This window comes from Castanea sativa, chromosome 9 (genome assembly GCF_040712315.1).
Source record: "Castanea sativa cultivar Marrone di Chiusa Pesio chromosome 9, ASM4071231v1".
NCBI lineage: Eukaryota > Viridiplantae > Streptophyta > Magnoliopsida > Fagales > Fagaceae > Castanea > Castanea sativa.
The window spans coordinates 44,868,725-44,896,143 of NC_134021.1; the positions used below are offsets into that span (position 1 = coordinate 44,868,725).

At 33.5% G+C, this 27,419-nt stretch overlaps 1 protein-coding gene, 1 long non-coding RNA gene and 1 pseudogene across 2 annotated transcripts; 1 reads left to right on the plus strand and 2 right to left on the minus strand.

Moving 5' to 3' along the window:
- Positions 1-9,458: 9,458 nt before the first annotated feature.
- LOC142609712 (putative disease resistance protein RGA1) lies at positions 9,459-12,092 on the minus strand (annotated as a pseudogene).
- Positions 12,093-17,466: 5,374 nt separating this feature from the next.
- Positions 17,467-26,383, plus strand: LOC142611361 (uncharacterized). Its single transcript, XR_012840017.1, has 4 exons — positions 17,467-17,686; positions 17,857-17,927; positions 19,042-19,116; positions 26,008-26,383. It is a non-coding gene; the product is annotated as an uncharacterized LOC142611361 (long non-coding RNA).
- Positions 21,771-24,275, minus strand: LOC142611360 (disease resistance protein RGA2-like). Its single transcript, XM_075783469.1, has one exon. It carries the CDS (start codon positions 24,273-24,275, stop codon positions 21,771-21,773), a length of 2,505 nt encoding a protein of 834 aa, XP_075639584.1.
- Positions 26,384-27,419: the final 1,036 nt, after the last annotated feature.

Genomic DNA, 27,419 nt, shown 5'->3' on the forward strand with positions numbered 1-27,419 from the left:
AAAGAGTTGGATTAGATTCAGGTTAGCAAAAAATTTTATTCAAAAAAAATTAACTCAATCTATGCTATTAATAAGTTGGAAAACTTGAACTATTAGACTTAATTTTGCTAATTAATTAATACGCAGCAAAATGATCCACAAGATAAATACTTTTCTATGAAATACAAAAAGGAAAAGGCACAAGACTTTTTTTTTTAACACTTTTAAGAGAAGAAGTAGTAGTCTTAAGAGGCAAAATTGGATGGATAAATTAGTAAAAAAATAGTATCTTTATATAGCATACACTATTACCTCCTTTTCTTTATTTGAAAAAGTATAAAGTGAGATTTATATAAGTGCACAAATAATATTTAAGTGATGATGGCATATAAGTTAATAATTTTTTTTTAATTTTTAGATTTCTCAATGCTCAAATTGATTGGGCTGGGTTATTATTTTATATTTTAATTCCAGCCCAGCCCCGTTGATTCCATTAAGCTCATTTTCAATTAATTTTTTGTAAAATTAAGTTAAAATTAGAACCAATAAAACTAATCAACTATTATTTTGTTGTGAAAATATTGTAAAAATATTATGGACGTAGCACCTCTTAAATTGTATAGACACCCAGCTTCTTAACTCAACCGTTACACGAGAGAGAGAGAGAGAGAGTGAGAGAGAGGAAAATGGCTTTCAATGTCGGGGCACATGACACACTCCATCAGAGAACCCCTAAAATTGTCGTTGAAGTCCGCATTCCCTTCTCCTTTGCCAGCCACCACCTCCAACCCCAACTCTCCTCTAAATGACTAGTTGTAGCTTTGAACCAAGGTTAGTTTTTTTTATTAGTGTATATTATGGTGACTAGCTAACAGATTTTTACCTTAATTTGTTTAATGATCAAAAGTTAAAAATATAGCAGTAAATTTGAATTCAATACAAATAAAAGTCATGACTCATGAGTCAACAATAAAATTTGTTGGTGTATTTTGCATCATTAAATTTGGTTGAATTGAGTTAATTTTAGAGTTATCAAGGTAAAGAAGTTGGGCTGGGTTTTTATTTTATATTTTAATTCCAGCCCAACCCAATATAGAATCCATGCACAGCCCATTTTCAATATATATATATATATTTGCAGTACTCTGCCTACCGCTAGCTCCACTACCAAGGAAGTAGCCACCACCAAAATTCAATAAGTTAAGAGTCAAAAAAAAAAAAAAAAAAAAAAATAGACATTCTTGATTCTTCCTTCCAAAACGGCAAAACCATACAGCATGTTATTGTTTGTGTGATAGATTATCGGATTGAAATTGAATTTGAAATTGGGTTTCAACGCCAGTGGTGGTGGGCGCCATCAGAGACACGCCGGTGTTCTTCGCCAAAAAAGAAAGACTTGGCCAACCCTAACAAAACATCATCAAGATTGCATCGCCATTAATGCCCTTAGCAAAACCTCTGTTCAAAAGGTTTGTTATTAGTGAATATAGCGTGCTAACAACCACGGACACCTCGAGTTCGTGTCCGTGTCGGACACTCCACGCGTGTCCTCTTTGTTTTGTGTTAGGGGGATGTTTATTATTGTGCTTTAGTTAATTGTGGTTTTCATTATCATTATGGAATGGTTGTTTCAAATGAATTTGTGGACAGACAGCGAATGTAGTTTGTTATTAATATTGTTGTTTTAAATCAAAAGGTTTGGAATTTGGGTAAAGTTGGGGTTGAATGGAACAAACATGTCTTTGGAAGTTAATTTTGAATTGATGTGGAACTGGTCGAACGGTAAAACATTGGAGTTTGCATAGAGGCCTTGAAAAACTGTGTTTGTTGCTGATGCTTGTGTGTTGGGTTCTAATGGCATTGGTTGAATGCAGTGTATCCCCAAAATACTGGTTATGCTTATATATCCTTTTTTTTTTTTTTTTTTTTCGTAAACGTTTGAAAGTGTTTTAATCTAATGGTCTTGAGAAAGAGGAGTGAAGAGATACCCTCATAATAGAAATGATAGCCACCTATATGAAAGTCTTTAAATGCCAGTGATTGCCAATTGATTGACTTGAAGTGGCAATTACTGATGTTTGGATTGGAAGGAGATAGTTTTTCGTTTCATATGATTAGGCCACAATCATACTAGCAATCATAAGATTCATCACCTGCTTAATTGGACAGTGATTTGGTTTCATTGCAGACTACATGTTTTTCATTTCTTTAGGATGAGAAGGAAACACTTCTTTCTTTTGTTGCAATTTTGACTATCATATATTTTGGCTTGAATGTGTAGGTACTAAGCAGTGTGCGTTTTCTCTTTTGCTTTCAGGTGATAGGAGTTAGTGGCTTGCATCCAGTACCAGTAAAGTGAAGAGGTTGTGTAGTGTGTAATATTATAAGTACAATAAAACTTCTCTTTATTGATAACTCATTTGTGTATTCTAATTTCTATGTGAGCGTGTGGGAATTTATTGCAGAGTATTTGATACTTTCATCTTTTAAGTGTTGAAATTATTATTCTAACAAAACTATTTTAATGATATATTTTAGCGGCTACACTTTGACTAATGGTTGAAAATGTGATTAATTTTTTTTTTTTTATCATTTCATCAAAATCTTTTGGCCAATGATGCAATTTAAACATTCATTTGAAATTACAAATTTTACTAAAAACATTGTCATTTCATTGATCTTTGTTTGAAATTACAAACTCTCAATGTGTATTGTTTAATCATGTAATGTACTTGTGATATGATAACCATCAGCACTAGCCATCTATATTGCTGCAATTTAAAGGCATCACGTATTTATTATTGGGGCAAATAGTTTGAGAATGTAATGTTTACATTTTTGATAAGCTGTACTTGATGTCATCTGTTTGCACATCCAAATTTTGGAGAGAGTTTCCGATATTAATGTTTTTAAGTAAGCTGTTGAGAGGCTGTTCCTGAGATGATTTTGATGGTTGTAAATATAATGATTTATGGATTTTAGTCTCCTCTAGCTACTTGAAGTAGATCATGGATCTGCCAGGTTTTTATGAGTGTCTTACATTTTTTTTTTTTAAAATACCTTTGGTGTATAATTAAATCGTTGATGGATTTTGTGTTTGTATGAAAATGCAGGTCATGTGAAGAAGCACTAATTTGCTAGATGTCGAAGGCAGATGGGTCGGAGTGATACTTAATGTTAAAGAGGAATGCTTAGCAAGTAGCTTCTTAGGTCTTATTTGATTAGCTTGGAATTGGGGTTAGAATCCGATTCCCGGCTAGCAGTTCAATGGATTACATCATAGAACAATTCATATCCTCCACTTCCAACAAATTTAATCAATGATTGCAGGTATCTACTTACACAAACAAGGACAGAGAGACAAATAGATGTGCAGAAAGATGAACTAAAATAGAGGGAGCAACCAAATGCAGATGGTAAATACTTCATGACACACATCCCACCTTTTTTATTACTTCTTTCTTTTGGGACCATACAAGGATGATGCAAATGCATACTGCATACCCCTAACTTTTTGTATATATTTTTGTTGGTTGCAAATTATTTTGGTGCATAACACTTCGATTGTATTTTGCTAAGTTATTAAGCCCACTCCGTTTGCATGCCAAAAAAGAAAAGAAAAAATTGTGTCCACTATTTGGACCGTGTATGTCAAACACTAAAGTGCCTTGCAACTACATTCCGTTTTTAGCTAGATGTGGAACACTTAAAAATAAAATTAAAAAAGGGGTCCTTGTTAACGAGTGCTCTTAGGGTATCTGTTTATAGATCATTTTAAGAAAGTTTTAATACCACTTTTATGGGAAATATAAAAAGTTATCAAAAAAGCTAGTTACTTTTTTTTTTATAGTTATTAATCCAATGTCTTTAGGGCATTGGTTAATTTTTTTCTAATTAAAAAGAAAAAAAAGTTAAAGTGCATCAGATATATTTTATTTTAGGAACAAAATTATGAGTCATTCTTCCGTTTAGAAGCCTTGGACAGTTGCCAAAGTGAATTAATACTAGAGTTGGCCTTGAGTGTAAAAGGCAACTTAAGATAAAACACAAAGAGATGAAAACCATACAAAATCGAATAAATGTCACGCATCTTATATTTAATATAAAAAAATGGAGAGAACTAAAATTAGGATTTCCTACTTTAAATTAAAATGAAGGATTATTACAAAAAGTAATTAGTTTATTGAATCTGGCTTGTGTTGCTAAGGCCTCTATTACATTTGAAGCAAGGGAGAGAAAATCATTAAATTGACTTAACCAAATCCTTCTCTACGCATTGACTATAATGCCTTCCTTCCTTTAATTCACCCTTGGCCCTATATTTTAATCATGTTTAGAAGATCCAACGTTGTACTGAAATATCATTAATGTATTATCTTTCAAATAAAAATGTGACTCTCTTTAATTTAATTTGCATTGGATTTTCTCATAAAATAAAAAAGCAAGTTTGAAAAACTTCTAACATTATGTATATCGATTTCTAAAAAAGTAGATTGTATTATGAATCATGCCAAAATGAAATAAAAGATCAAATGGAAAGAATTAAAACCTTTTGATGTTTCCAAACGAAGACTTCCAGCTTTGAAAATAAATAAATGTGTATTTAAAAAGAAAATATCAGCTTATCAAATAAAATAAAGAATATCTTATTAGTGGGATTTAGTTAGCTCAATTAATCAAGTCTCTTGTCATTGAATAAACTCTTTTTTATGTCTTGACCACTTTTGTAGAGTATCAATATCATAACATTTCACCTAGATATGCCAAAATATTGCTAAATGAAACAATCATTCAATGAGAAAAATTGATTAACACAATGATTTTGGCATCTCATAGTCAAGAAAACATAACCAGGTAGCAAGAATTAAGAGTCTAAAAATGCAAATTAAAAATAAAAAAAGTACAAGGAAACATATGCAGAGGGACAAACGAAGAATGAAAGGACAAAATATAACCAACCTGAGCATTTCCTTATTTTTGAGAAAGTGCACACATAGCGTACCCATAATTCCAGTTGCTTCTGCTATTTTTGGATCTTCTTCAATATCAATTTCAACAAAATGCAAATTATGATCGAATTCGTTTGCAGTGCCCTCTTCAACTAAAACGTACCTGGAGCTGACAAGCTCAACTTGGCCTTCCAACAACTGGCAATTCGGTGAATGACCAATACCATAAAATAACCCCTTTGCCACAAACACAAATTTTGAAGTAAAATTCTAGACGTCTGGCCTTTTGTATTGCTAACAATATCTATGGTCTCTGTATTGAAGTGCACGGTGATAATTGGATTGTTGTACACTCTAAAACATTCAAGATAATCAACCTGTTAAGCAAACATTCAGAGAGTTGAAAACTCATGTACAAGTTGTTCATAAGTACATAATTCACCAAAAAAAAGGCAGCCAACAGTAAAAGAAAAAAAAAAGAAAAAGAAAAAAGAAGACCATCACAAACTGAAACTTTTTAGCCACTACTAAGAAATTGACAGTGGCATTATAATTAGTGTCAAGGCAGATGGTCATTGCAAGTTCGACAAAACACTTGTAACGTAGGTTTAAACAATGGCATAAATGAGATCTAACATTCTTTGAAGTGGCTTTCGGTAGAGAATTTAAATGATAGAAATTATTGCATGGCATTGAGGTAAAAATATGAACGTTCTATGGTGAGCATCATAATAAAGATTGTGTAAGAAATGTTATTATAAGCAAGACTACCTGCACGTAATAATGCACTATCGTCTTAAGTTAAAAAGGACCAAAATCAATCATGTCAACAATAGAGAAATTTAAGGGTGATATACTATAATCTAATTGATGTTATTTGATGCCCCAACCGCATAGGTATCAATAAGCCACAATGTCCCTTTTTTTATAATCCTTGCACCCAGTAGCACAAATATCGATGGATACACTTAAATCCTAAAGTGCCAAATTATATATATATATAAAATTGATTTCCCCTCTTTTTTTCTTTGCTAATTCTCTCTTATACAAGAAAAAGCTTTAGAACATAGTGGACTGAAATTACTAGAGAAAGGGATTCTCGAAAGACATGCAAGGCCCAGTTTATCAAAACCAAAATCTGAAGAGAAAGCATGTCACATTCTCCAAAATCTAGATAAAACAAGACCTTCCCAAGTTTTTACAATGAATTGACTGTTTAATATTATACGAATCTTCTTGCAAAAAAAAAAAAAAAATTATACGAATCTATTTACAAACTTATACAATTCAATTTCAAGTATATAAAAATATATTTCAAGACAATTATATATATAAAAATATAATATTATACATAATTATATCGAGCCCTCATGTTCATGAATAAATTATTATGTTTGAATTTGACTCATTTAATAATTGAGTCTAAACTTAGGCTTCAGTTTGACTCATTTGCTAAATAAACGAACAGAAATAAGCTTTTTTACAAGTCGAGTTCAAGCAGTTCATAAATAACTTAGTTTATATATAGCCCTACCATGAAACTCTAGATTAATCAAAACAATTTTAAACATAAAGGGCACAAAATCAAAATAAATACAAATATAGAAGACATCACTGGGTATTGGAAGGTAGCAAATTGTAATGATACAAAACATTTGAGAATCACTTAAAAAATTTAAAACCTAGGTGATAAAATCAAAATTAATCAACATGTTAGGATATTTTTATTATTATTTTCATTCAAACCCAACCCAATTAAATCCATGGACAACCACCATTTTCACTTTTTTTTCTTGGTTTTTAAAACAATGCTAGCTTTAAACCCTTAAACCTCCAACAAACTATCAATTTGCAGTGACCAAATGTAGAGAATTGTAAGCTGAACTGAACAAATGTGATCAATATTCCCCCAATGCGACCAAGCTCCGCATTCCATTCTCCTTAGCCAGCCACCACCTCCAACCCCAACCCTTGACAGCACTCTAAGGAACTTCCTAACACTACTCAATTCAATCTTTACGGGTTGAATTGATTTAATTTTTAGAATTATCATGAGTGGATATTTCTCAAGCTGAAGAAGTTGTATTGGGTTTTTCATTTATTTTGTTTAGATTAATTTGCAAATTACACTCTAAAGTTTGGGATAATTTTGATTTTGTTTAAAAATTTTCAAAATTCAAGCTACTCCGTTAACACTAGGTATTGTTTGGATTTGTTCACTTCCACCAATGTGCTTTGCCTACTTGTGTCCATTAAGCACTAGATTAATCAAAAGAATTTCAAACATATAGGGTGCAAAATCAAAATAAATTCAAATATAGAGGGAGTAGTTGGCTTGCCAAATCGGCTGGCACTAAACAAAAATTAAGCATGGTGTGAGCAAATCATAACATTTAGGGATCATATCAAAATCTTGAAATTTTAGGGGATATAATTTGTAATTTAATCTTTTATTATTTTTTAATTAAAACCCGAGCCAATTGGATCTATGCCATGGACTGCCCCATTTCCATTTCTATTTCCCAGTTTTTATTTTTTTTTAAATGCTAGCTTTAAACCCTTTACCCTCCAATGTAGCTTAGATCAGGTCTTTATGTGACCTGTGAATATCTTGCTTTATTTTATGTCATTTCTGAATTTCAAGCTCTTTATGTTTTCCCTTTCAAGATCTTGTCAAAGAATTCCAATGTGCTTTGTATTTAACTTTATTAGAATTCACTGGTAATGTAGAATATGAAAGTGACTAAAGAGAAGCAATGTGAAGCACTGCAAAAGGCATTTAAGATACCCCATAAAGACTCAGAAGCTCGTTTAATGGTATCAGAAAAGCTTCTTACTTTCTTTAGGGGAGGTAAACTTGATCCATTCATCCTTGATGATGCCCCTAATGCAAATGTTATGTCTGGAGCTGTTAGTCACTTCTTCTTTTTTTGGTTTAACAGTATGGTTATATATGTTGGTTTTTTCTTCTTCCTCCTTTTTCCCCTCCTTTCTTGTGTTAATGTCTCAAATTTACTGAAGTTGTACTACAAAACTTAAGTTGTATTTCAAAGTTAACAAATGCTTAGATTGAAGTATTTGAAAAATGACACTCATTGTTTCCAAACCTGGAAACAAACTACCTATAATTATTGGCATGTCATTTTTCTCTAAACTTAATCTTAATATATCATTTGTAATTTTGGTTTAAGTTAGAAAGAGCTTTTGATGGAAATGAAAATTTATAATTCCAAATACAAATGTCACTTCCTTCAATGTAAATTATACCCCATATTTTCTAATTAAATAAGCATGTTAATATATATGGTGCTTGTTGCTTACGAAGAAGAAGAATAAAACATGAATATAAGAATAGATGCTTGCACACACCAATCCATGGATCTCTCAACCTTATACACAAGAATGTACTCAAGGGAGTATACACATCACTTCTTTATTTATTTACATCTCTTACTTTGGATTACAATGACATATAGGTTTATTTATTTACATCATTTAGTTCAAATTACAATAATAGAAATTTTTATTTATTTACATTACTTAAAAGAAAAGAAAATAATAGAAGTATTTGTTTATTTACATCTTGTAATCCAAATTGCAATGAATAAATGCTTACGAATTATGGAAGGAACTTGTGACTTTGAACTGAGCAATGTTCAAATTCTCTTGTATGTGACTTATGTCGAACTCCTGAAATGAAATTTGTAATTATATATAAGAAACTTACAATGAGAATAATACTAGTATAAAAGTGATTATACAAAAGAGAAATAAATAAATAACATTTTAGTATATTCATTTATTTTTGGTGAAGTTTAGTATATTCATTCAAGATTATATGCCTTGTAACCCAAACATTGAAACACAATGTTCCGTAAACAAGATTTAATTCCTCTATAAATTACACCTAAATAGATCAATGTTTCTTCTTCTCTTTTTCTCTTTTCCATTTATTTTTATATTTTTTGTGAGGAAAGGGTGAGGAAAAAAAAAAGATTTAAAATACCACTTAAGTTTTCAAATTTTTTATTTCAATCTACTTTAAAACTATTTGGACAAAAAGGGCTAAACATAACTATCAGTAGTCTAGTCATTGTTAAGCGTAAAAAAACTAAAAACTAAAAACTTAAAAACCATAATGAATAATTAAATAACACAAAGAAGAAGAACATAAACACAGATATGCCCTTACCTCATCTTTACTCGCTGACGCTTATCTTCTTTTTCTATTGGGAATCTGGTCCCTTCAAGATAAATCTGTGGTACATGAGCAATCTTGTGCGAATCTTCTTCTCTGCATTTTCTACTCAAATCAGGACAACCTGTGATCCCCAATTCTCTTAGTGCAGTGAGAGCTTCCATCCCCTCTGGTAGAGATGACAAATTAGGGCATGCTTCAATCTGAAGTGTGTGAAGTGATTTCAGATGTAGCAGCCACTTCGGCAAAGCCTTCAAATTTTCACATTCTCTAATAAATAGCCACTGTAAAGTGTTTACAAATCCTTGGAGCCATTAGGGCAAAATCTCCAACTTAGGTAAACCTTCAATCACCAAATTCTGGAGGCTCAACTTGAGATCTTGATTATCTTCTCCCTCCATCTCCATCAAACTAAGCTCTTCACAATCCATAATTGCCAGGGTTTCTAGGGCAGTTAGGTGTTTGATACTGAGTGACAAAGAAGACAACCTTGGACATGTATCAACAATCAATGTTCGAAGATAGGTGAAGCGCCCCTCCATCCCTTCAAACAGACATTTTAGATTCTCACAATAACCTATCCACAAAAATCGAAGAGATTCCAAGCAACCTACTGCCTTCTTCGACACGCAGGTATGCTTTGTTGTAACTGTCAAAAACCTGAGGCTGATTATGTCCCTAATACCTTTGGGCAATGGTTCAAGATTGCTGCAAATAGCAAGATGTAAAGTTTGCAAACTGTGCAGCTTGCAAATGGAATCTGGAAGTTGCTTGATGCTCCGATTCTTTGATAGGTCGAGATATCTCAAATGTTTCAAACTTCCGATAGAATTTGGCAACACCTCAAAGGATGATTTGCTCAAATCAAGCACCCGCAAGTACTTAAATCTTGAGATGCATGTTTCAAGTAAGGACATGGGTTGCTTTGTTTGGAAGATAATAGTTCGAACTTTGCTCAACTTCTCTAATTGTGTTGTAACTTCTTGCCCACTCTCCAAAATTGACAGATGACAAACTTCTGCAGCAAGGGTGGACATCTTGGTCACTACCGAACACTCACCTTTGGCAATTGAGATTGCAAGATCATGGACAAGATCGTGCATTTTAAAGTTATAATCGCACATAGCATCTTTATATACATCTTGAAGCAAAGATCTTGACATTAACTCCCTGATATACAACTCACCAATATCTTCCAACTGTTGTTTTTCATTGTCAAGTGATTGAAGAAGTCCATGTGCCATCCAAAATTGAACCAAAAGAGAACTTTTGAATACATAATCCTTTGGGAATAGAGAGCAATAGGCAAAGCATTGCTTCAAGTGAAAGGGCAATTGATTGTAACTGAGCCTCAATGCGGGTAAGATGTCTCCCTCATTCTGTTTTAAATGCCATATCTCATTATCTCTCACAGATGTCCACTCCCGTTCATCAACTTTTGAATAAAGTAGGCTGGCTAAAGTCCTCACTGCCAATGGAACGCCTTTACATTTTTTAACAATGTCATTTCCAATTTCTAAGAGCTTTGGATATTGTTTTTCTACACCTTCCTTAAATGCCAATTTCTTAAATAAAGACATACAATCCTCATAAGATAGACCATCTAAATGGTATGTGGGAACAGTACCCATAATTGTAGCAACCGAGCTATTTCGTGTTGTCACCATGATTTTACTTCCATTGCAACCACCAAGTAACAAATCTTCCAATTCCATCCATTTATTACGATCCTCATTCCAAACGTCATCCAAGACAAGCAGAAATTTGTTATCTTTTAAAAGTTCTCTTAATCTAAATTGCAACTCATCCACACCCAAATTATCTATAAATTTCTTATCTCTCAAAAGTTCTTTAAAGCTATTTTGCAACCCATCCACACCAAAATTCTCATCAATCTTAACAATTGTAGACTTTAGGATTTCTTTTATCAACCTTGTAACATTGAAATCATCAGACGCACACACCCACATTCTCAATTGAAAATGACCAACTACCTGTTCATTGCTATACACCAACTTGGCAATTGTGGTCTTCCCCAAACCTCCAATCCCAGTGATAGGAAGTATATCCACATTTCTGCTGGAATTTTCATTTTGTTTCATCAAAAGATGTATAATATTTTCTTTGGCATCATCCCTACCGATGACATTCCGAGGATCAACAAAGGAGTGGGTCATGTCCCTCCTTTCCTGCATATTTAACTTCCTATCTCCAAGTCCTTGAGCAAGATTGAACTTATCTTTCTCAGCTGCAATTTCATCTACCCTCTTCCTAATACCTTTGATTTTATGTGCCATTTCAAAACGGACTGCAAGTGGATTAGAACTTGAAAAGAAATTACTCACCTTTTTGCTAGTGCTCCCGTTTCTCTTCATGACTTCCTTCTGCAGAATCCGGTATTGAAATTCATCCAGCACATTCTCAGCATCTTGAAGGACGTCTTTGAGCTCCCCTAGCCAAATACTCAGCCTATGGTCACTGGCTTGCTTCTCCTCAGCATCCAAGAGTACGGCTTTGATGGCTTTGACAGTGCGCTCAAGCTTTGTCAGATCACTTCGGACGCCCCATGCTGAACTGAGCTCTTCGTAAATAACCGATCCAAGCAGCTCCAGGACCTTCACTGCGATGCCGTAGCCAATTTCAGCCATGTTCTTGATCTGGTGCAACGGAAACTGGAAAGGAAGTAAATCAAATGTGAGTGCTCTCTTGCTGGGTTGGAAGTGGAAAGTCAGATTTACAGGATGAGAGGCTTTATTATAGGCGGACAGCTTCAGATCAAGGGTTTGACTTTGGGAGATGGGTTCAGATGGTGTTTGGTTACGGGAAGAGTAGAGGTTCGGGTGGAGCGAAGACTTTTGAGAGTGCCTGAGCGTTGTAGTGGAAGAAAATGACTAAAGAGTAAAGAGCGAAGACAATGGAATGTGAAGATGAATGGCTGTGCTCAGTTGCAAAAATGGTAAAGTTTAGAACATGAAAACAACAAAGCAAAGAGACTTTTATTGGATTTGGTGAGAGACTTTCAAAGTCTTTTACGCGTGGATGGACAATGTGGCCGTGTGGGGACGGAGTGCTGTACCTATTCAGACACTGTATGGTCTCCATTCATTTATGATTATTGGAATAGTCAAGAAAGATAAAAGAAAAATCAGTTGCACAGTAACTCTTATTATTACTATTGATGTAGCTTCTAACAAATCAGATCTTTGGTCGTAGATTCACCACACTGTTCACAAACTTAGATATGAGTAATTCTCTTCATGCTCTTTTCTTTTTGGTAGGGTCCATCTTCAACGTCCAAATTAAAATTTATAGTATAAATTTTGTCAAAGTTATTAAAATAATTATGAGTGATTTAAAGTTATGTGAATATAGAAAGTCTTCATATTTTACTAAGATTGCAAAGATTAAAAGTGGATATTTAAAACGTGTTGGGCCTAGACATGAATTGTGTCCTTACATATATTATTGTATATGCTTTTTTTTTTTTTTGAGAAACAAATGTTGTATATGCTTTAAAGAGTAAGAAACAAAAATTTACTTATTTTTACTAGAAAAAAAATTAGGTAACTAGTATTAGTTATTATAACATATATTACATATTTTTTACTCATACTACTAATATGATGTAATGACTATTAGTTATCAATGTTGCATTCTTGATATAGAGGAATCTTAAAACCGAAAATGACACCATAGAGGTATGTATTCAAATTCAACCCACCAATTCCACAGATTTAACTCAATCCCACTTAGCTATGACATTTCAAAATAGTTTTTTTTTTTTTTTTTCCCGAGGGTTAATAGGTTAAATTGATTTTTTAAAATGAAAAAATAAAAATGAGTTGGGTTAGGTTTGAGTTAGCAAAATTTTTAACACAAATAGTTGACTCAATCTAAGTTATTAGGAGAGGTGGGTTTGTGTTGTGTACACTTTTCCACTATGCTAATAAAAAACTCATTTCATGCTCCTTAGCCCCACACCTTAACTTATAATTTTATATATCCTTATCAATCCCTGCAAATTTAGTTGTTCCCTCGGTTCAAATTGCAATCTAAGTCACATTCCAATTCCATATTTCTTGCTTTTTCCCATTCTTTTAGCTTTTGTCAAAAGTGGGATTGATGCCAATGCCCTAAAAAAATGCAAGCAGGCCCGTTCGTGAATCGTGCCTTGCCAATTTCCAAGTAAAGGTGAAGAATTGTCAAAAGCTCACCTAATATGCTCTTTGTTTTTTGTGTCAATGGTGGGGGCGTAGTGGAAAATGATGGAAGCACCTTTGTAGTGGGTCTCTCATTTTTTGGTAGTGGGTTATGGGACCTTCTTAAAGGGCTGAGAATGTATCATTTGTATTCATGTAAAGCGAGGAATTGCATTAGTGTTTCACACCACCCTTGTCTGAATGGCCCCTCATTTTTCAAAGCAACATGCCTGGGAGAAAGTGATAGTGTGATACGAAAAAGTCATTCGAGTTTAGCAGGATAATGGAACAGCAAGGTTGTTTAAAGAGGTCATAGTTTGTAGTTTGTACTTCTACGTGAGAAGCCTCAACGGCTTCCTGTGGAACACTCAAAGCTGTAAAAAGGGTGGGAGGTGATTATAACTAGGCTAGATTTTATGGCTTCTCATGGAGCCTATACATCCTTATTAAATTGATGTTTTAAGCAATTAAGTGCAACATAAATTTTGGTAATGAAGTGGAAAATTGATGAAAAACATTTTTAAAGTAAATGCCACTCCGAGGACACAAACAATCCTATAAAATTCAATATAATACAACTAATAGTTTGATACAAATAATTAAAACTCACAAAACCTTTGAAATCTAAACTTTATATGCAACCTCTACAAACAACTCACTTGCCAAACCACTACTATAGTTTTGGAACCTTTGGAATCCTTCTTAGTGATTTCCTCCACACAAACCATAACCCTTGACGCACTCCAATGAAACTCTTGACATAACTCAACTTCATCTATATTGGTTGAATTAAGTTCATTTTTAGAATTATCAAAGGTGGATATTTCTCGAGGTGAAGAAATTGGATTGGATTTTTTATTTTATTTTATTTTTTAAGACTAAATTGCAAATTATATCTCTAAAGTTTGGGGCAATATTTTGTCCCTCAAAATTTCAAAATTTTGATCTATTCCCTAAACACTAGGTATTGTTTAGATTTGCTCAATTCCATCAATGTGTTGTGCCTGCCTGCCCATTAAGCATTAGATTAATCAAAAAAGTTTCAACATAAAGGGTGCAAACTAAAAACAATACCAAATATAATGGGTGTAAAATCAAGACAAATATAAATATAGAGGGTGTCGTAGGGTTGCCAATCTAGCACTTAACAAACAATTAGACATGGTGTATTGGAAGGGAGCAAATTGAAATGATACCTACTGGTAGGGAAACATATCAAAATTTTAGAGGATAAAATCAAAATTACCCTAAATTTTAGGGATATCATTAACAATTTAGTCTTTTCTTTTTATTTTTTTAAATCCTCCACTCCGACCTAATTGAATTTATGGATAGCCAATTTTCACTTATTTTTTGGCAGTTTTTAATACTAAAACTATGCTTCACTATCCCGGATCCTTTTATTTTTTACTTTATCTACCAATTAAAACCATATAAAAAAAAAGCTCGCTTTAAAGCTTTAAACCCTTCCACCTCACACTATCAGTTTCCACTTCACACTATCAGTTTCCACTCACTTAAAGTTTGCGGTAATTTTGATCATGTTCCTTAATATTTTAAAATTTTGATATACTCCCTTAACGCTAAGTATCATATGGATTTGCTCACTTCCACCAATGTGTTGTGCCTACTTATCCATTAAGCACTAAATTAATCAAAAAACTTTCAAACATATAGGGTGCAAAATCAAAGTAAATACAAATATAGAGGGTTTTATTGGATTGCCAATATGGCACTTAACAAACAATAAGGCGATACATAGTGTTAAGATAGATAAAATCATATAAAATTTTTGAAACTTTAGGAGATAAAATCAAAATTAATCCAAATTTGAGAGATATAATTTCCAATTTAGTCTTGGTTTTGTTTATTTATTTATTAAATTCCAACCCCACCCAATTAAGTCCATGGACAGCCCCCATTATCACTTCTTTTACACAGTTTTTAAAATTATGCTAGCTTTAAACCCTTTCCGAGTATGACTATTAATTTGCAGTGACCGAATCGTGACCTGAAATGAACAGATGTGATCAATAAGCAAAAAAATTAGGTAACTAGTGTTAGCTTCTTCTTCTTCTTTTTTTTTTTTTTGTTGAGAAAAAGCCCCTAAAGCCCCTAAACTAGTATTAGTTATTATAACATATATTACATATTTTTTACTTATACTACTAATATGATGTAATGACTATTACTTATCAATGTTGCATTCTTGTTACAGAGTAATCTTAAAACAGAAAATGACACCATAGAGGTAGGTATTTTTTACAAATTTAACTCAATCCAACCTATCTTTCACATCTCAAATTAGTTTTTTCTAGGGTTAATAGGTTGAATTGTTTTTTAAAAAATGAAAAACAAAAATGAGTTGGGTTAGGTTTGGGTTAGCAAATTTTTTAACACAAATAACTGACTCAATCTACGTTATTGTTGGAGGTGGGTTTGTGGTGGGTACATTTTTCCCTGTGGGTCTGCCATGGGTTGAATTAGGTGGTGTGGGACTTCATCTCGTGATTCTCGTGAATCTGCAGTGGGTTGGGTTCTACCGTGGCTGGCAAAGATGGGTTTAGTGGGGGTCGATCAATAGTGGATACACTTTTCCACAGTCCCATAAAAAATACTCATTAATTCCATGCTCCTTAACCCCACCCCTTGATTTATAATTTTATATATCCTTATCAACCCCTGTAAATTTAGTTGTTTCCTCGGTTCAAATTGCAATCAAAGTCACATTCCAATTCCATATTTCTTGCATTTTCCCTTTCTTTTAGCTTTTGTCAAAACAGGGATTGACCATTGATGACAATGCCTTAAAAAATGCAAGCAAGCCCCTTCTTGTCTTGCCAATTTCCAAGTTGTAAAAAAACTGAGTATTTGGGAAAATATCTAAGCACACTTTCTAAATAGAACTTCTGCTCTTATTGAATGAAAAACAGAGAAAATGAAAGTTTTAAATTACAAGATACAACTCCTACGCTATATATACAAGCTGAATCAAGAAGAAGGAAGAAACTAACTCTAACTACTTTCCTTAAAAAGCGAGAAATAATTGTGCTGTTCTAAAAAACAGATTTTACCTTAATTTGTTTAATGATCCAAAATTTAAAAAATATAGAAGCAAATTTGAATTCAATACAAGTAAAAGTCACGACTCATGAGTCAACACTAAAATTTGTTTGTGTATTTTGCTTCATTAAATTTGGTTGAATTGGGATAATTTTAGGGTTCTCAAAGTTAAGAAGTTGCCACCACCATTTTCAATCACTGTTTGTGTGATAGATTATGGGATCGAAATTGATATTGAAATTGGGTTTCAACGCCGGTGGTGCTGGTGGTGGTGGGCCCATCAAATGACACACATGCCATTAGAGATACGCCGGTGTTGTCGTTGAAGTCCGCAATCCCTTCTTCTCCACCAAAAAAGAAAGACTTGGCCAACCCTAACAAACATCATCAAGATTGCATCGCCATTAATGCCCATTGCAAAACCTCCGTACACAAGGTTTGTTATTAGTGAATATAGCGTGCTAACAACCTCGGACACCACGAGTTCGTGTCCGTGTCGGACACGCCTGGACACTCCTCGCGTGTCCTCTTTGTTTTTTGTTAAAGGATTTTTTTTTTCTGGGAGGTTGAAATTCAGTTGATTCCCTCACCATGTAAAAAATGAGTCAATAGCATCATTTCATCAAAATCTGTTAGCCAATGATGCAATTTAAACATTCATTTTAAATTACAAATTTTACTAAAAACGTTGTCATTTCATAGATCTTATTGTTTGATGATTATATATATTTTTTTAATAAAATTAAACTGTTTAATTTGCTAAAAGATTTGGACCGAATTATTAACTCATTTTCACAAATTTACTAAGAATAAATCTTAAGGACTAATTTGACAATTGAAGTAAATGTCAAGAGACTAAAATTGAACTTTAGCATTTTTTATTTATTTAAAAAAGATTCATTTGATTTTAGACATGTTTTTAAAAAATTTGACAGTAATTATTTATTTTTAAAACTTAAACCAAAAATAAAATGTCTATAAATATGAAGATATGTTATTCATTTAATTAATTATTTGTTGTAGCAATCCTGTCCTAATTTTTCAAGGATTATGGTGTTTTCATATCTAGTCCTGTATTGTCTGTTTCAATGTCTGTATCTTTGTCCATGCTTCTTAGATAGTAACTTGTCCTCTCTCTCTCTCTCTCTGATATTTTAGATTGTGTGTGGTGATGATGGTGTTTTATCATGGATCATGTACCAAAAGCTTCTCAAGCTAGTGGAGTTCAAGCCGAAGGAAGCGATTTCAAGTGAAGCTACTCTACTTATTTTCATGGTTGGCGTTCCAAACGTTGCGAAGTAGGTTTTAATTAATTCAATCCATCAAATTGCATTGTCTTGCTTTCCTGGAAAGCTGTTACTATGTTTTTGCTAGATTATGTAGTTTGAATGTCATTGTCTTTAAATGGAACTATGGGGAAGTTTATTAAATTTTATTGAACAATAACTGCTTTTGTTTTCTTTCATAGTGCAGGAGAAGATGAAGCGTGCTACTGTCGTCCCACTGCCTGGTGTTACTCAAGATATTGCTGGATACAAGGTGAAGAGATTCTGTGTTTTATGGTTTATTACCTTAGAAAGTAAAGAGAGACTGATTGCGAGGAATTTATTTCTGACTTGTGTTATATTATTTGACCACAGAAAAAGTGATGGTAATTAGATTACAATGACTTTGTATTATATTCTATCTTAATTGGTTGATTGCCACCCCCACCCCCCAACCCAATTTTGCTAGCTGTCTTACTAATTCTTATTTATTTTTTTACTTTCAATTTTCTTTTTTAGCTGGCAAGCATATGTAGGTTTACATGATTAGGAACATAAACTATCTGGCTTAGGTATCTGGTTTTATTGCCAAATTGTGGTCTATGGTGTTTGGTTTATTTGGAGTTTGTTGGGTGATGTTGAAGAATGTTGTTGTGTTGTTAGCTTGCTGGTCTGGTCGTTTTTGTTGTCATCAGAATGGGAATTTGTGGATGGTTGCCCCTGCATTGTTTGATGTGGTGCTTATGGAGAGAGAGGAACAATTGGAATTTTGAGGATACAGAGAGAGCTTTGCATGATCTCAAATTATTTATCTTTAGAATTTTGTTGGACTGGATGTCAGCTTTGTATAGTCAGCCATTATGTTCTGTTTTTGATTTGATAGATTCATGTAACTTGCATGATTGATTGTTTGGTCCCCAGCAGTTTACTCCCGGCATAGTTGGGCCACACTAATTTTTTGATATCAACAAAATTGCTGTACTTATATACTAAAAAAAAAAGTTTGAAACAAGCTAGTTTGGGGCTAGCTTATAAGCTAGGTTTTTGCTTTTTAGCTTTTATTTACACCTTATTAAAGCCTCACATTTTCTTACTTTTTCAAAGAACAAGTATATTTTAGCATACTTTTAACAAAAAGTTTTCAGCAAAAAATTAAATATGTTATTTCCAAATAGACCCTAAATCAGTGGCATAAACTTTATTTAAAGACATGTTTTTAAGGTCAGGCTAAATCATCAATTGTTTGCCTCTTTCCATTTCTTTTTAAAATCTTAGTTTTTATTCCATCTACTGATTCCTTTCTCCCTCTGTTGTTGATCTGCTGTTGAATTCTTTTGGTTCAGCACCTATGTATGTTTAAATACTGACATTGAATTTTTAAGCTGCAGATTGCGCATCAGCCTAGCATATATTGGTTCCAAGTATCCCTGACATAGAGACAGAACTGAAGCTGGCTCTTGCAGGTATCATGCTCTTGCAAACAATTTCTTTTTAGTTTCTTGTGAGATTTCTTTCAGTACACATGCGAATTTGCACAAACATATACACACTGCTACCTGCATGCTTTTTTAGTTTTAGATGTGCTAATCTAGCTTGAAAGATCACTGTTGTAAACATTAAAAAATGAGTGACTCTCCAATCACGATTAAGAGAAGTCATAGAATACTCAACTTGAGCTGATTTGGTTGCAACAAAGCAATTGGATTCAGCTTCAGTTATGTTGGGTAAGGCCTAAAAATTTTATGCCTCAAGCTGTGTTGTTTAGGGATGAGACTTAAACCCTTTTGTTGACCTCCAACCAACACAGGTTGCCCAAGTTGTGGCTTCTAAAATTTTATACTTCTAAAATATTATACTTGGTGTCTTGGAATTTATCAGTCTCTTTTCTTTTATTTTTGTGTATTGAAAGTGCACCAGCCTTATTACTTGATGCTAATTAAGGCCCCTAAATTTTAATTATGACTTGATTAATGTTAAGCGAATCATCATTAATGTGAAATTTACATAATTAGCTGATTAATCAACCGAAAAAAAGGGTAAAGCATGGACAAACATAATTGAACAAAACAATTAAACTAAGGGCAGTAAGTACCTTCTCAAAAAAAAAAGGGCAGTAAGTAAAGTGATGCAAAACAAAGATAACATCAAATGTGTTATCGAAGAGGAAAACGGAAGAACTTAGCGGAAAAACTACTCCGTGGCCCGACAAGCCAAATCGATCCACTAAGAGAATAAGTTGGAATACATGGATAATCAAAGAGACCTTCCAAGCCTAATCTACCCATTATATTTGAACTCTCCAAGTTTTTGCTACCAACGAACTACTTGGAATTGTTTCTTCACAAGCTTTCCGAATCTCACAACACCGACCAGTTGCACCGTCTGAAATTTGGCAAAGGCCCAATGCTTCCCAATGATCCAAAGCACACTCAACACTCAGTACTCAGTAATTGTGTGGTGGTGTTTGGGTTTAGCTCATCTCATGTTTTGGAAATTGGAGAGGGAAGAGAGTAGGGAAAAACTAAGGGAATTAAGTAGCAAATTGTAGGCTCAGAGTCACTAGCTCTCCAATGGTGTTTCTAGGGTTTTCTCTTCGAAGGTCTCTTTACAATTTCGTGGAAAATGAGGGTATATATAGTGTAGGAATAAAGGAGGAAGGTTGCACCCAAAAATTAGCTGGCAATGCAACTTGCAGGTTGGTCTACCTGTGAGCTACTCGCAAGTCAGCATAGCTGTAAATCTAGAAATGTGAGCATATGCTAGGCAGATAGAGTCAATGAACTATGACTTTAGATATGGCATGCTTAATTTGAAACAGATGAGTTGTAAGTTCAGACAAAATAATTTGGTTTTTATCTTTAGTTGATGGCTTTTAAGAAGGATGAAGAACTTTTTGGTCATTTGTGACAGTAATGTTCTTTTGTTAATACTTTCTATAGAACTGAAAATTTATAATTTTAGATACAAATATCACTCTATTCAATTTTTGTCATACCCCACATTTCTAAGTAACTAAGCTTGTTATTCCACAAGGTCCTTAGTGCCTGCACAAAAGATTCATAAAGCATGAATGTAAGAACAAATGCTTGAACATAATATTCCATGGATCTCTCAACTTTTATACACAAGAATGTAGTTAGGGTAGTATACGCATAACATGTTTATTTATTTACACATCTTACTTTGAAATACAATGATATAAATGTTTATTTTTACATAAAATACAAAAATGCAAAATAACATATTTATTTATTTATTTACATCACTTAAAAGCAAATTAAATAACGGAAGTATTTATTTATTTACATCTTGTAATCCAAATTGTAATGAAGAAATGTTTACGAATTATGGAAGGAACTTGTGACTTTGAATTGAGCAACATTTAGATTCTATTGGTTCTGACGTGTTGAACTCCTGAAATGAAATTTGTAGTTATATAGTATATCAAAAACTAGCAGTGAGGATTACTATGAAAAATGATTATACAAAAGAAAAATAAATAAATAAATAAAAATTTAATACGTTCATTTAAGATTTTGTGTCTATACCTTGCTGCCCAAACTTTGAAACACAATGTTCTAGAAACAAGATTTAATTCCTCCCCGAATTAAATAGGATTAAATGTTTCTTCTTCTTCTTCTTCTTCTTCTTCTTCTCTCTCTCTCTCTCTCTCTCTCTCTCTCTCTCTCTCTCTCTCTCTCTCTCTCTCTCTCTCTCTCTCTCTCTCTCTCTCTCTCTCTCTCTCTCGCAGAATCGGTGTGGTGAAAATAAGGATTTAGAAGACCGCTTTAATTTTGGAAATTCAATTTCAACCGAAAAGATATTTTTGTTTTTAATTTAATTTGAATCTAATTTGGACAAAGAGGGCTTCAGCTGGTTTATTTTTTATTTTATATATACATATATAATATATATATATATATATATATATATATATATATATATATATATATATATATATATAAATGAAATAGGGGGTTTGGGTTCATAGCAAAAAAAAAAAAGAAAAAGAAAAGAAAGTTGTAAAGACACTATAATAATAGGACAAAAATACTAATAAGAAGACAAATCTGCCCTTACCTCATCATCTTCTCTTGGTAAATTTATGCTACCCTCATCAAGAACAATCTGTGGTACATGAGTGATCTTCTGTACATTTTCTACTCAAATCAGGACAACCATAAATCAACAATTCCGTTAGTGCCTCCATCCCCTCTGGGAGAGATGACAACTTAGGGCAATTGTCAATCCAAAGTGTCTGAAGTGATTTCAGACGTGGCAGCCAATCCGGCAAAGCCGTTAAATTTTCACATCCTCCAATCCATAGCAGTTGTAAAGTGTTTGCAGATCCTTGGAGCCATTGGGGCAAAACCTCCAACTTTGGTAAACGGAAAAACATTAAATTTTGGAGGCTCAACTTGAGATCTTGATTGTCTTCTTCTCCCGCTACCTCCATCAAACTAAGCTCTTTACAATCCCTAATTATTAGGGTCTCTAGGGCAGTTAGGTGTTTGATACTCAGTGCCAAAGAGGTCAAACTTGGACAATTTCCAACCACCAATGTTCGAAGATAGGTGAGGCGCCCCTCCTCCATCCCTTCAAACACACATTTTAGATTCACACATCTCCATATCCATAAAGATCGAAGAGAACTCAAGCAACCTATTGCCTTCTCCGACAAGCAAGTATGCTTTGTTGTAACCATAAAAAACCTGAGCCTGATTATGTCCCCTATACCTTTCGGCAACTGTTCAAGATTGTGGCAATTTTCAAGCAGCAGAGTTTGCAAACCGTGCAGCTTGCAAATGGAATCTGGAAGTCGCTTGATTATGAGATTATATGATAGGTCAAGATATCTCAAATGTTTCAAACTTCCTATAGAACTTGGCAACACCTCGAAGGATGAATTTTTCAGATCAAGCACCCGCAAGTACTTAAATCTTGAGATGCATGTTTCAAGTAAGGACATGGATTGGTCTGTTTGGAAAATAATAGTCTGAACTTTGCTCAACTTCTCTAATTGTGTCGTAACTTCTTGCTCATTGTCTGAAAATGACAGGTGACAAACTTTTGCAGCAAGGGTGGATTTCTTGGTTACTACTGAACACTCTCTTTTGGCAATTGAGAGTGCAAGATCATGGATAAGATCATGCATTTTAAAGGTAAAATACAAGATATTTTCTTGTTCAACATCTTGAAAGAAAGATCTCGACAACAACTCCTTGATATACAAGTTGCCGACATCTTCCAACTCTAGATTTTCATCCTTAGATGATTGAAGAATTCCATGTGCCATCCAAAATTGAATCAGGAGAAGATTATTGAAAACAAAATCCTTTGGGAAGATAAAACAATATGCAAAACATGGCTTCAAGTGAAATGGCAATTGATTGTAACTGAGCTTTAATGCAGGTAAGATGCCACTCTCCTTTTGATTTAAATGCCATATCTCATTATCTCTAATAGATATCCACGCATTTTCATCAACTTTTGAATAGAGTAGGCAGGCTAAAGTATTCACTGCCAATGGAACCCCTCTACATTTTTTAACAATTTCTTTTCCAATTTCTAAGAGGTTTGGATATTGTTCTTCTTCTCCTTCCTTAAATGCCAAATTCACAAACAAAGACAAACAATCCTTTTGGGATAGGCTATCTAAATTGTAAGACTCTGCAGTGCTCATAATAGTAGCAACATAGCTATTCCGTGTTGTTACTATGATTTTACTTCCATTGCAACCGCCAAGTAACAAATTTTTTAATTCAATCCATTTTATATGATCCTCATTCGAAACATCATCTAAGACAAGAAGAAATTTCTTATCTTTTATATGTTCTCTTAAACGCATTTGCAACTCATCTATGCTCAAATTCTCATCAATACCAACTGCTAATTTGAGGATTTTTGTTATCAATCTTTTAACATCAAAATCCTCAGAGACACACACCCACATTTTCAATTGAAAATGTCTAACCACCTGTTCATCATTATACACCAACTTGGCAATTGTGGTCTTCCCCAAACCTCCAATCCCAACTATAGGAATTACACTGACATTTTGATCAACATCATGCTGCATCAAAAGATTTATTATCTTTTTTTTGTCATCATCCCTACCAATGACATTCTGAGAAGGAATAAAGGAGTGGGTCATGTCCCTCCGATACATTGTTGTCTTCCTATCTTCAAGACGTGCAGCAAGATTGAATTCAGCCTTAAGATCTGAAATATCATCTACCCTCTCCCTAATACCCTTGATTTTATGTGCCATTTCAAAACGGAAGACAAGTGGATTAGAGCTAGAAAAGAAATAACCCACCTTTTTGCGAGTGCTCCTGCATCTCTTCAGTACTTCCTTCTGCAGAATTTGATATTGAAATTCATCTAGGACATTCTCCGCATCATCAAAGACATCTTTGAGCTGTCCTAGCCAATGGTTCAGCCTATGGTCAGTTTCTCGCTTCTCCTCAGCATCTAACAGCACGGCCTTAATGGCTAACACGGTGCACTCAAGCCTTTTCAGATCGCTTTGTACGCCCCATGCTGAGCTGAGCTCCTCGTAAATAAGGGATCCAAGCAGCTCCACGATCTTCCCTGCAATGCAATAGGCATTTTCAGCCATGTTCCTGTGGTGGTGGGATGGAAAGGTTTTTGATGGTTAAGTGAATCAATGCCTTTTAAGTATTAGCAGCTGTTTTTATTACAGAGCAATTCTGAGAGGGTAGATATAATTAGCAGCTGTTTTTATTGCACCATGGATCATGACTTGACTTGGCACACAATTCTTTTTAGGCCGTAGGCAAAGCATGGAATGGGAATACTTACGCATTAGACTAAGTATATATCTTTTAATTTGTTGGGGCGGAATCATTTTCTTTTAGGTGTAAGTAAATTAAATATTCGATGCATACTCTAGTTGAGAATATATTTGCTGGAATCTCATTATTTGTTTGAAAGCAAAAAGAGGGGGCTAGATAGAAGCTGTGACATACTATGCAAAGAATGATGCCTTTCTTTCCAATGTTGGCCGGTGCAGGGGACATTCTTTGAGTTGATAAGGGATGTTGGCTAACGATATTCTCTCTTAAATTGAATGTCTGTATCCATACTAGTACTATGGATTACAATTGGCTTGGAATTGGGATTAGAATCGGATTCCCAACTAGTAGTTCAACGTATTACGTCAGAGAACACTTCATATAGTCCACTTCTAACAAATTAAATCAATGATTGCAAGTGTCTACTTACACAAACAATGGTAAATTTAATCATTTAACCACTGAATTCTAACACTCCTTTAATCACTTAACCACACAATTCTAACATGCTTAATTTGAAACAGATGATTAGAAAATTCAGAGGAAAATGATCTTTCTTTTCTTTTTCTTTTTAAAAATTTTTAACTTATTTAGCTTCACTTGATGGTTTTTAAAAAAGGATGAGAAGCTTTTTTGTTAATACTGACACCCCTTTAATGTTCTTTTGTTAGTACTTTTAAAAAAATGAAGAATTGTTGAAAGAGTGAATGACAATAATTTATGGTAGGGATAAATGAGCAAACAATAAAAGCTTGTTCTGGGGTGGTTGAGATGACATCAAGGTAAGCAAAAAAAATGTTATTTGATTTAGATGTAAATAAGAGAAAACTTACAAGGAACCCTGTAGACAATACATAAATTGGGGAAGAGTAAATTCACCTGTTTTGCAGTATCATTTAGTAAGATTGTGTTGCTTGAGGTGGAAATTTTGATTTCAATGAGAAGATTTGGAAAGGAATAAGTGGGATTAGTGGTAAGAGATAAGAGAACAAACATTTGTCACTACATGGAATCAAAAGCTGCCAAGCTTTTCCAAAATGCTTTTCTATGTATATATATACTCTAGCTCTTTTGCACGTTACTTTTTATGCCATTTGTAGTTTTTATTGTTGTGGCTTATATCAGTCGGTCTCCATGTGACCTGTGAATATCTTGGTCCATTCATCCTTGATGACGTCCCTAATGCAAATGCTGTCTTGAGTTGATAGTCACTTTCTTTTTTTGGTGTAATTGTATATGCTGCTCTTTTCTTTTTCCTCCTTTTTTTTTTTTCCCTCCTACTTTCTTCTGTTGATGTCTCAAATTTACTCAAGTTGTATCACAAAGCTAATAGATGCTTGCATGTGTTGGTGAGTTCTTGTCACATTCTCAATGAAAAATTTGCAATGCTAATGATTCTCCATTTTGGACGCACTATATGATTGCAATCTCTTTTTTTTAATGGGATGATAGCAATCTGTGTCCAAAATTAGTAGTTAGGACACAATGACACTAATTTCAAATTGTTGCTGATTGATAAACGTTTTTTTATTCCAGGTAAAAAAAAAAAGATGTCCAGCTCTAAAAATTTCATTACACGGTCTATTTGGTTGGGTGTAAAGGGGTGAGGATGGAATTTACTATTTTATCTATTTTTAAATCATTTCTTTCATCTTTTGTTGTAATAAGAGTATAACAGTAGGATTTTATTTCAGCATGGTCACAAATTATTATTGAGGAGCAAGTAATTGATGTGAGAAAAATTCAAAGCTGAATCTAATTTAGAAAATGATTAAAATTCAAGGGAGGAGATCAAAATCCATTGGTCCCTTTGCTTGTATAATGTAGATCAAAGTTGATCAATATGAGATATCATTGAAAAAAGAAATTGAAGGCATTATTCAATAAGACTGTTTTAAAGTGGTTGGTGAAATCATTCATATTGAGGCGCTATTATCCTTAATTTTTAAGTATAAATTAGTTGCTAACAAATGCAATAATTGTTTTGGTCCCAGTGTCCTTAAATTTGAAGCATAAATTATCTTTCAAGATAAGTAGAGGTTGTTCTTTTTTAAGATTTGTGCCTTTTGGATTTTAAGTGACACCCAAGTTTCTTTATGGAATTGCACTGCTTGCTTTAATATATATATCCATATTAGGTTGTTCTTTTTTTAACAAATTGGTGTTTCTCCCACCAAGCAAACACCAAGTTGTGCATAGTGTAAAATGAATGATCATTATCCATACTCAATTTGTCTAAAGGGAAACGCTTTTCTTCCTATCAAATTTCAGTGCCGAAAATGAGGACCACATATGGGCTGTGGCCATTCTTTCAATTACTTTAGGAAGTCCAGTCTTGAACAAAAGTAAATATTAAATGCTTTTTAGCCCTGCAACAACATAAGAAGCATAGGACATTATTTCATTGTTAGAACTTAGAAGTCAACTGGAAAAACATGCAGAATGGCACAGCACAATGAAATTAAAGTTAAAAAAGGGAATAAAAAATCTGATTAGGAATGAGAGATAGATATCCAACAGTAAATAGTATAAGCATTTATCTTCTCATTCTTTTCAAAACAGTAAGGGAGAAACTAGAAAACATTTCTTTTTTGGTTTCTTGAAACATGTTTAACTTCTTATTTCTTATTTCTTATTTGGTTATCTTCCTGTTAAATAGTTCCTAATAACATTAAAAGAAAAACAAAGGAAGCCCTATGGACACTGACCATTGTTTGGTCAAGAACTTGTCTTTTGCGATGGAAATTTCAGTTGTGGTAAGGTAACAAAGAATAAGTTGCTTCAAGCTGTCAGTGCATGGCCTACTAGTTTACCATAGTCAACTTTACAAGTACATTATAATCAAAAACTTTTAATATAACCTGTTAAGTCATCAAATACATTGGTGAGCAGAGGAATTTTTGATACGGAACACCTAAAGATGGAAATCATTTTACACTGACTTGGAA

What these genes read in the sequence shown, in the direction of transcription:
- LOC142611360 (XM_075783469.1), bottom strand. Translation starts at nt 24,275, where the DNA reads ATGGCTGAAAATGCCTATTGCATTGCAGGGAAGATCGTGGAGCTGCTT.